This window comes from Nycticebus coucang, chromosome 18, assembly GCF_027406575.1.
Source record: "Nycticebus coucang isolate mNycCou1 chromosome 18, mNycCou1.pri, whole genome shotgun sequence".
In the NCBI taxonomy this organism is placed as follows: domain Eukaryota; kingdom Metazoa; phylum Chordata; class Mammalia; order Primates; family Lorisidae; genus Nycticebus; species Nycticebus coucang.
The window spans coordinates 29,770,791-29,781,785 of NC_069797.1; the positions used below are offsets into that span (position 1 = coordinate 29,770,791).

Here is a 10,995-nt window from a genome sequence, read left to right on the forward strand (position 1 = left end):
TCCCTCAGCTTCCCAAGCAGCTGGGACTATAGGTGTGAGTCCCTTCTTTACGTTCTGGTAGAATCTGTGATCTGAATCAGAAAAGGTGATGTCTGAGTTGAAGGCTGAGTATGAGTGGGAGTGACTAGTTACAGAAGATGATGATCTAGGAACCAAACCCAGAGCTGAGAAAGGTTAGAAGAGCTTTTAGTGACCAAAGAAAGTGTATGTTAGATGGGATGATGTTCCCTCAACAGTGAACAAAAATATATATTGTATAAGAAGACCATACCACAAATACAATCAAGGGTGATGTTTTCAACTCTTTTCTTTTTTTTGAGACAGAGTTTCACTCTGTTGCTCAGGCTACAGTGCCATGGCATCAGCCCAGCTTATAGCAACTTCAAATTCCAAGTGATCCTCCTGAGTAGCCAGGCACCCACAAACATGCCAGCTAATTTTTTCTATTTTTAGTAGAGACAGGGTCTCATTCTTACTCAGGCTGGTCTAAACCTTCTGAGCTTGAGCAATTCACCTGCCTCAGCCTCCCAGAGTGCTAGGATTACAGGCATGAGTGTAATCAATATTTTCAATTTTGCCAGCTTCAGGAGTAATTATCCAAGACTTGGAAATGAGCAAAAGAGAATACTGGGTGTCTTTTCCATGGAATGACAGGTATCTGATTTCATGAGATGCCCCTTTAATAGTCTTTCTAATAACTAGGCTATTTTACAACTTCATAGGGGTAGAAATTAAGCTGTAAAAAACTGGCGTGGCGCCCTTAGCACAATGGTTACGGCACCAGCCACATACACTGAGGCTGGTGGGTTCGAACCTGGCCAGGGCCAGCTAAACAACAATGACAACTGCAACAAAAAATAGCGGGCCTTGTGGCAGGTACCTGTAGTCCCAGCTACTTGGGAGGCTGAGGCAAGAGAATCACTTAAGCCCAAGACTTTGAGGTTGCTGTGAGCTGTGACATAGTTAGACTCTGTGGAAAGAAAGAAAGAAAGAAGGAAAGAAAGGAAAGAAAGGGCGGTGCCTATGGCTCAGTCGGTAAGGCGCTGGCCCCATATGCCGAGGGTGGTGGGTTCAAACGCAGCCCCGGCCAAAGTGCATCCAAAAAATAGCCGGGCGTTGTGGCGGGCGCCTGTAGTCCCAGCTGCTTGGGAGGTTGAGACAAGAGAAACGTGTAAGCCCAAGAGTTAGAGGTTGCTGTGAGCCGTGTGACATCAGGGCACTCTACCCGAGGGCGGTACAGTGAGACTCTGTCTCTACAAAAAAAAAAAAAAAAAAAATAGAAAGGAAAGAAAAGAAAGCAAAAAAAAGAAAGAAAGAAAAGAAATTCCTCTTACTCTAAAGGTATATCAGCTCAGCTCTATGGTAGCACAAAGATGAGAACAGAGTAAGACCCTAGGATTGGCTCAGCAGCTAAGGTGCCAGCCATGTACATCGGAGCTGGCGGGTTCAAATCCAGCCCCAACCTACCAAACAACAAGACAACTACAACAAAAAAATAGCTGGGCATTGTGGCAGGTGACTGTAGTCCCAGCCACTTGGGAGGCTGAGGCAAGAAAATTGCTTAAGCCCAAGAGTTTGAGGTTGCTGTGAGCTGTGATGCCACGGCACTCTACCCAGGGCAACAGTTTGAGGCTCTGTCTCAAAAAAAACAATAACAAAAACAAAAAAAAACTTGGGATTCAAACACATCGCCCCTAAAGATAAATATCTTTTAGGTTGACCCAGAGGTCACCTAAGGTGAGGCAAGACCAGGGCAGTCATTCCAGAGACTCCTTCCAAAATGTAAATCAGATTAGAGAAGCAAATCATGATGTCAATGAGACTGACCATCACTTCCATCTCCCATCCCCATTAAAATGGTGAGAGAGCATACCACTTATCGAGGTTCTAGAAAATGGTAGAGGTATTATCAGCCAAAAAGAATCTCAAAGTTAAAGAAGATTTTCATGAAAAACTGAGATCTAGGCTCGGCGCCTGTGGCTCAAGTGGCTAAGGCGCTAGCCACATACACCTGAGCGCGAATCCAGCCCAAGCCCGCCAAACAACAATGACGGCTGTGACCAAAAATAGCCAGGCGTTGTGGTGGGTGCCTATAGTCCCAGCTATTTGGGAGGCAGAGGCAAGAGAATCACTTGAGCCCAGGAGTTGGAGGTTGCTGTGAGCTATGATGCCAAGGGCGATAAGGTGAGACTCTGTCTCTACAAAAAAAAAAAGAAGAATAAAAAAATTAAAAAAAACAACAGTGACTTCAACAACTGTGAACGTTTTACTCTCTCTCACAGTCTTTGGAGTCAGAAATTCAGGACAGGCTTGTCTGCTTGGGTCTTGCCTGGGATCTCCTGGCTGCTATTGCAGTCACGATTATGGCTGGGTGTAGAAAAGTGGGGGCTGGCGTAGCTGGGATTTCTCTCTCTCTCCCACTCTTCTCAAGATGTTAGGGTCTCTCCAAGTGGTCTTTTGGGCTTCCTCACAGCATGACAGCCTCAGGGTCTTCAGTTCTTACCGGGAAGCTCAGGACTCCTTGGGGCAAGCAAGCCATCGGCCAACAAGATAGATGGATGCTGCGTTACCTTTGTGACCCAGCCTATGGATGCCACACAATGGCTCTTCCACTATGTACTATTGGTTATAAGTGAATCAACAAACCCACCCAGACTGAAGGGAAATGAGATTAGATTCTGTACCCTGCTGTAGAAGTGGCAAGATTCTAGAAGAGCATATGGGATGAGACACATTATTGCAGACATTTGGATAATAAAATCAATGGTGGATAAACTTGGAAAGACAAGCAAGAGACAGATGATATCAGGCCTTATAAGCCACAGTAAAGACTTTATTTTTTTATTTTATTTTATTTATTTATTTTTTTTGAGACAGAGTCCTACTATGTCACCCTTGGTAGAGTGCTGTGGCGTCACAGCTCATAGCAACCTCCAACTCTTGTGCTTAAGCAATTCTCTTGCCTCAGTCTCCCGAGTAGCTGGGACTACAGGCACCCACCCACCACAACGCCTGGCTATTTTTTTGGTTGTAGTTGTCATTTTTGTTTGGGAGGCCCAGGCTGGGTTCAAACCCAGCATCTTTGGTGTGTGTGGCTGGCACCCCAGCGGCTGAGCTACAGGTGAGTAGAGTTTCATCTGCATACACATTATACTGAAGAACCACTGGAGGGTTTTTGGCTTTTTTGTTTTATATCACTGGAGGTTTATGCAAGAGAGTGAATTATTCAATTGTCTTATGTTTATTGTAGCAGCTGCATGGATAGAGAATTTGTGAGTCTGGGCACAGTGACTTAGGCCTGTCATCCTAGCACTCTGGGAGGGTGAGGTGGGTGGATTGCTTGAGCTCAGGAGTTTGAGAACAGCCTGAGCAAGAGGGAGACCCTGTCTCTACTAAAAATAGAAAAAAAGTAGCCAGGTGTTGTGGTGGTTGCCTATAGTCCCAGCTACTTGGGAGGCTGAGGCAAGAGGATTGCTTAAGCCCAGAAGACTAAGGTTTGCTGTGAGTTATGGTGACACTGCTGCAGCACTCTACCCAGGGCAGGGTGACAGAGTGAGACTCTGTCTGGGGGTGGGGGAAAAGAATTGGTAGGAAGACTGCTGGGATCAGTGGCTCACGCCTGTAATCCTAGCACTCCTGGAGGCTGAGGCTTGCAGTTTGCTTGAGGTCAGGAGATCAAGACCACCTTTACCAAGAGGGAGACCCAATCTCTACTAAAAATAGAAAAAGTAACTGGGTGTGGTGGCAGGCACCTGTAGTTGCATTGACTCCAGAGGCTGAGGCAGGAGCCCGCTTGAATCCAGGAGTTTGAGGTTGCTGTGAGCTATGATAATGCCACATCCCTCTACCCAGGGTGACAAAGTGAGACTCTGTCTCAAAAAAAAAAAAAAAAAATTGTGGAAAGTGTTAGAAAACACAGACATCATTCAAAAGGCGGCTCCAAAAGTCTAGATGCCAGATGTGGCGGCCAGCCCTAGTCTAAGTGAGGGAACAAGGGAGAGAGTGGAGGACAAGGAAGGCCACCAGGTTTCCGGCCTGTCCAGCTGTTTTGTTCACTGAGATGGAAAACAATGAATTTGTTTTGGATATGTTGGCTTTGAGATTCCAAGACAGATATACAAAAACGAGATGATAAAAATTAAGGTAAAGGCTTGGTGCCTGTAACATACTGGTTACGGCGCCGGCCACAAACACTGAGGCTGGAGGGTTCGAATCCAGCCCGGGCCAGCTAAACAATGACTGCAAAAAAAAAATAGCCGGGCATTGTGGTGGGCACCTGTAGTCCCAGCTACTCGGGAGGCTGAGGCAAGAGAATCGCTTAAGCTCAGGAGTTGGAGGTTGCTGTGAGCTGTGACAGCACAGCACTCTCCCGAGGGCGACATAGTGAGACTGTCTCGAAAAAAAAAGCAAAAAAAATTTAGGTAAGAATACTTATCATTTACAAAAAGCACAGGAGCGGAGAAGCACCTGAACCCCTGCACCCACTCTTGCCCTTTACACAGCGGACCGCCCCAAGGTTTCAGCCCGGCGGGGGCGCGCATGCGCATACCCACAGCGCTGACGCCGCTCGGCGGAAGCTTCCAGGTTGGGCGCGCGCTGGCCCGGCGGGAGGCGGTTGCCATGGAGACGCGTGGCCCTGCCGGGGCCCTTTGCGCCCAGAGCCACTGGCTGGGAGGCTGCCTCTGTTGGACTGTCCCAGGCGCAGGTGGCGGTCCCCCAGGCGGATGGACTGCCGCGCTGGGGCTGGGGCGTCGGGTTACGGCGAAGGGGGCGAGGACGACGGGGATGAGGACGAGGAGCGGGAGGGCGGCGCGGCGGGGTTGGGGTCCAAGCTGCCGCCCATCGGGGGCAGTGCCTCAGAGCTGACCAAGCGGAAAGTGAAGAAGAAAAAGAAGAAAAAGACCAAAGGGTCGTGCAAGGGGGACGGTAAGAGGAGCAACTATCTATCTGTGTCAGCTCCCGCCCCTGAAATTCTACTCCACTGGGGCTACCTGGAGAGCCCCTCAGACCAGACACAAGCCCGCCAGTCCCAGATAGAGGCCCTCGCGCTCCCACACCTGGTGTCCCAGCCCTCCCCGTAAAGACCGTCGGTGCCAACAGAGAGACCCCTTAATCACCACGGAAGTCCCGCCAACTCTGCAGCCCCTTAGGGCCACACAGGAACTCCCACAGAGATCCACTATTCCCCAGCCTCCCAGCCCCACAGAGACTGTTAGCTTTACATAGACACCCTCTCAACTTCCTAATCCCTCAGCCCAAACTTGTAATCCTGAACATCCACACCTTCCCCACGTCTCCAGGCCTCTGCCCTCCTACAGAGGCCGACTCCCACAGAGACTTTCCCCAACCCACAGACCCTGCAGGACAGACCCTCACATATCACAGAAATGCAGAGGTCCTCCCTGCCCCTTATGTTAAGGGGCACCTGCCACTGGCTGTGATGGAGACACCCATACCCACATCAATGCAGAGAAGTTTCCTTCTTGTTATTTATTTATTTATTTTGTTCTTGTTGTTGTTTTTGTTGGAGACAGTCTCACTCTGTCACCCTGGGTGGAGTGCTGTGGTATCATCGTAGCTCACAGCAACCTCAGTCTCCTGGGCTCAAGGCATCCTCTTGCCTCAGCTTCCCAAGTAGCTGGGACTATAGGCAACCACCACAATACCTGACTACTTTTTTCCTATTTTTAGTAGAGACAGGGTCTCCCTCTTGCTCAAGCTGTTCTCAAACTTCCTGAGCTCAAGCAATCCACCTCCCTCCAGCTCCCAGAGTGCTAGGATTACAGGTGTGAACCTCTGTGCCCTGCCCTAAAGTGTCTTTTTCAAAGGGACTCCACCCCTTGTGGAGGCTGTGGGGCAGCCTTCAACTGCACAAACACCATCACACCCTCTCTGCAACATCCGACTGTAAGCCCTGACGCCCTCCACAACACCCCCTCATAGCAATATAACACCATCAAATGAAAATGAAACTGGGGTGGCGCCTGTGGCTCAGTGAGTAGGGCGCCGGACCCCTATGGTGGCGGGTTCAAACCCAGCCCCAGCCAAACTGCAACAAAAAATAGCCGGGTGTTGTGGCGGGCGCCTGTAGTCCCAACTGCTCAGGAGGCTGAGGCAAGAGAATCAGGTAAGCCCAAGAGCTGGAGATTGCTATGAGCCGTGTGACGCTACAGCACTCTACCGAGGGCAGTAAAGTGAGACTCTGTCTCTACAAAAAAAAAAAAGAAAATGAAACTGAAGCGCAGAGCACAGATAACCTGTCCCGCGCACACTTCAGTCTACACACACGCATTATGAGAGTGCATAAAACATCCCCCCAACGTTCCTGTACACAGGCAGCCATATGCATATAGGTGCTCCAGGCTCTCTCACATACATACAGACACTAACACCTGCCACAAGCCCAGGGTCCCTGCCTCTCATCATGCTCTTCTCATAGAATCCCCAGATTTCTCTACAAAGGCACTAAGCACTTGTGAGGGGAGAGAATTCAGCAGTGACACAGACTGCACCTTCCCTTGAGTGCTGTGAGCCCATTTGTCACCCATGTGGTGCATCTCTGTGACTTTACAGAGAAGGTGGCCCTGACCTCCAGTAAGACTGGGCCTGAGAGGGCAGCACCTGTTGTTCAGTGGGTAGGGCTCCGGCCACATACACCGAGGCTGGCGTGTTTCTAACCGGCCCAGGCCAGCTAAAACAGCAATGATAACTATAACAACCAAAAAATAGCCGGGTGTTGTGGCAGGTGGCCTGTAGTTCCAGCTACTTGGGAGGCTGAGGCAAGAAAATTGCTTTAACCCAAGAGTTGGAGGTTGCTGTGAGCTCTGACACTACAGCACTCTACCCAGGGCGACAGCTTGAGACTCTGTCTCAAAAAAAAAAAGAAGACTGGGCCTGGGCTTGAGTTTCTGGGCCTTGGTTCTTTGTAGCAGAACTGGCACTACTGGCAAGCTGGAGATAGAAGTGTCAGCCCTCTGCATGTCAACCTTGTAGTGTGGGGAAGACCACAATTATCACAATTACTTCTTCAGTTGGAATCATAATAAAAAGGCAAGACAATTTTGGAGGTTAGGTCAAAGAGCCCTGTATGTGTCTGCAAAATAAAATGAGGAAGTTTATTGTATTTTTGGCATAGTTTTTGACCATAAAAATTACAGTGGCAGGCTCGGTGCCTGTGGCTCAAATGGCTAAGACGCCAGCCACATACACCTGAGCTGGTGGGTTCGAATCCAGCCCTGGCCCACTAAACTACAATGACAGCTGCAACCAAAAAAAAAAAAAAAAAAAAAATAGAGGGGCGTTGTGGCAGGCGCCTGTAGTCCCAGCTACTTGGGAGGCGGAGGCAGGAGAATCTTGAGCCCAGGAGTTGGAGGTTGCTGTGAGCTGTGATGCCATAGTACTCTACCCAGGGCGACAGCTTGAGGCTCTGTCTCAAAAAAAAAAAAAAAAAAAAAATTACAGTGGCATATACTTAATACTGTCAGCAGGGGACACCAGATAGTTTTCCGGTGGGGAGTAGGAAGGTAAGAAAATGCTGAGAGGATTTTTTCTTCTTATTTTCTCTTCTTTTTTTCTTTTTTTTTTTTTTTCGGCCGGGGCTGGGTTTGAACCCACCACCTCCGGCATATGGGACCAGCGCCCTACTCCTTGAGCCACAGGTGCTGCCCTTCTCTTCTTTTTTTCTTGTGGAAAGAAGTATTTCTCTCTCCCCTCAAAAGGATGAGTTGATGAAGGAACCACAATTTGTAGCATTTTTATGTGCATATTACATAATTCTGAAATGCTACTAATGTAAAAAGAAAAATCAGTACAAGCCACAGCTGAACTATTTCCTGGTTTGGCATAATTTTGCCTTCGTCAGTCAAACTTAGGGAGCTTTTCTGTTGTTCTCCACTTCTTCCATCATAAAGTGTCTAGACGAGCCATGGAGTCATAGCCTTCCAGAACTGGAAAGTACTTTGGTGAGCATGTGGCGAGGTTAAGTTGGGGGCAGCATGGTACAGCGGAAAGAACAGGCCACTGGGAGCCAGGCCTCCATTCACATCCTGGCTCTGCCACTCACTGCTTGACATTGGCAAGTTCCTGCAGCTCTTGGGGACTCAGTTTCCTCACCTGGAAAGCAAAGCTGATTGCCTTTATCCAGAGGTCCTGGCTCATACTGGGTGCTCAATAAACAGTTCCTCCTTGGGCGGCGCCTGTGGCTCAATGAGTAGGGTGTGGACCCATGTACCGAGGGTGGTGAGTTCGAACACAGCCCTGGCCAAACTGCAACAAAAAAATAGCCGGGTGTTGTGGCGGGCACCTGTAGTCCCAGCTACTTGGGAGGCTGCGGCAAGAGAAGCACCCTAAGCCCAATAGCTGGAGGTTGCTGTGAGCTGTGATGCCACAGCTCTCTACTGAGGGCGACAAAGTGAGACTCTGTCTCTAAAAAAAAAAAAACAGTTCCTCCTGCCTTAAGCAGAGCATACAGGCCGGGGGTGTGCATGAGACTGGTGGGCTCAGTGCCCTCAGCACTGGGTAAGGAGGGGCCTCCAGTCCCTTACATTTTTGGCAATTTTGGCACCATCCCAGGCAGGCTGAGGGCAGACATTCCCACAAACACTAACCTACTCATTTACTCAGCAGATAAACATCAGAGTCGGAGCCTGAAAAGCCAGCAGCTTTCTTCATCCTCTCACGACATCTTAAATCCCAGCAAAGACCACGGCCCAAGGCCAGAGCGCAGACAGGACAAACAGGAAAGCAAGCACGTCCCTCCTTACTCTTCCACCGTCAGTCTCCCCCACTTTGCTGAAGTAGCAGAGAATCTTTCGAACCAGATCAACGAAAGTCTGCGTTGGGACGGAATTCTCTCTGACCCGGAGGCAGAGAAAGAGAGGATCCGCGTATATAAACTGAATCGGAGAAAGCGGTACCGGGTTTTGGCCCTCAAAGGCTTCCACTCTGATCCCTGTGCCGAGGAGACCCCTGAGAACCTACCCTACCTCTCAGACAAAGACTGCAGTTCCAACAGCAGGCAGCCCGCAGTGAAAGGCGACCGCCCTAATCACTGCTTTGAAGGAAACTTCATCCCAAAGCCCATACACTCTGATTTAGTTACCCTCCTGCCAGAGTAAATATTCACCCAAGGGCTGACAAACTTATAATTTCTCCTTACCACAAGTTTATGGGTTAAAAAAGAATAGTAATTAAAGGAAATCAGACCTATATCTAAAGGAAGCAGATGTTTGGTATATGGATGGGATAAGGCCTTTCTTCACCAAGATGCTCTTAATTGCTCAGGAAGGACATAGTTTCTTATGAGCATATGAACATAACCAATTTAGGAAGCAAAGTTCTTTTTTGGGGGGGGTCGGCAGTTTTTGGCTGGGGCTGGGTTTGAACCCACCACCTCTGGCATATGGGGCCGGAGCCCCACTCCTTTGAGCCACAGGTGCCTCCCGAAGCAAAGTTTTTTTTTTTTTTTCCGTAGAGACAGAGTCTCACTTTATGGCCCTCGGTAGAGTGCCGTGGCCTCACACAGCTCACAGCAACCTCCAACTCCTGGGCTTAAGCGATTCTCTTGCCTCAGCCTCCTGAGTAGCTGGGACTACAGGCGCCCTCCACAACGCCCGGCTATTTTTTGGTTGCAGTTTGGCCGGGGCCAGGTTTGAACCCGCCACTCTCGGTATATGGGGCCGGCGCCTTACTGACTGAGCCACAGGCGCCACCCAAAGCAAAGTTCTTTTAAGAATTTCCTTTCTTGGGCGGCATCTATGGCTCAGTGGGTAAGGCACCGGCCCCATATACTGAGGGGGGTGGGTTCGAACCCAGCCCTGGCCAAACTGCAGCAAAAAAAAATAGCCGGGTATTGTGGCGGGTGCTACTCAGGAGGCTGAGGCAAGAGAATCGCTTAAGCCCAGGAGTTGAAAGTTGCTGTGAGCTGTGACGTTACGGCACTCTACCGAGGGTGATAAAGTAAGACTCCGTCTCAAAAAAAAAGAAAGAAATTCTAAATCTCAAACTCATGAGTAAAACTCCTCACACAGGATGTGCTTCTGTAGACCCAAAGAAAAGGCTCTGAATATCCTGGAGACTTACTTTTTTTTTTTTTTTGAGACAAAGTCACACTTTGTCGACCTTGGTAAAGTGCTGTGGCATCATAGCTCACAGTAACCTCAAACTCTTGGGCTCAAGTGGTTCCCTTGCCTCAGCCTCCTGAGTAGCTGGGACTATAGCCACTCACCACAATATCCACCTATTTTTTTTTTTTTTTGAGACAGTCTCATTATGTTGCCTTTGGTAGAGTGCAATGGCATCGCAGCTCACAGCAACCTTAAACACTTGAACTTAAGAGATTCTCTTGCTTCAGCCTCCCAAGTAGGTGGGACCACAGGCACTCACTACAATACCTGACCATTTTTTTTTGTTTTTGTTTAGCAGGCTCTGGCCGGGTTCAAACCTGCCAGCCCCAGTGTATGTGGCCAGTGCCCTAACCACTGAGCTACGGATGCCAAGCCTATTTATTTATTTATTTATTTATTTGTTTTTTAGAAATGGGGGTCTTGGGAGGCGCCTGTGGCTCAGTGAGTAGGGCGCCGGCCCCATATGCCAAGGGTGGCGGGTTCAAACCCAGCCCCTGCCAAACTGCAACAAAAAAATAGCCGGGTATTGTGGCATGCGCCTGTAGTCCCAGCTGCTCGGGAGGCTGAGGCAAGAGAATCGCGTAAGCCCAAGAGTTAGAGGTTGCTGTGAGCTGTGTGACGTCATGGCACTCTACCCGAGGGCGGTACAGTGAGACTCTGTCTCTACAAAAAAAAAAAAAAAAAAAAGAAATGGGGGTCTCACTGTTGTCCAGGCTGGTCTTGAACCTATGAGCTCAGGCAATCTACCTGCCTCAGCCTCCCAGAATGCTAGGATTACAAGTGTGAGCCAACATGCCCAACCTCTCCTTTTTTCTTTTTTTGAGACAGTTTTACTTGGTCACCCTCGGTAGAGGGTCCTGGTGTCTTTTGC

The 10,995-nt window shown here is 49.1% G+C and overlaps 1 protein-coding gene across 1 annotated transcript; it reads left to right on the forward strand.

Moving 5' to 3' along the window:
• Window positions 1-4,128: 4,128 nt before the first annotated feature.
• On the forward strand, window positions 4,129-9,116 carry LIAT1 (ligand of ATE1). Its single transcript, XM_053570740.1, has 3 exons — window positions 4,129-4,143; window positions 4,503-4,926; window positions 8,626-9,116. The coding sequence occupies exons 1-3, from the start codon at window positions 4,129-4,131 to the stop codon at window positions 9,114-9,116; spliced, it is 930 nt and encodes a 309-aa protein (XP_053426715.1).
• The last annotated feature ends 1,879 nt before the right edge of the window (window positions 9,117-10,995 follow it).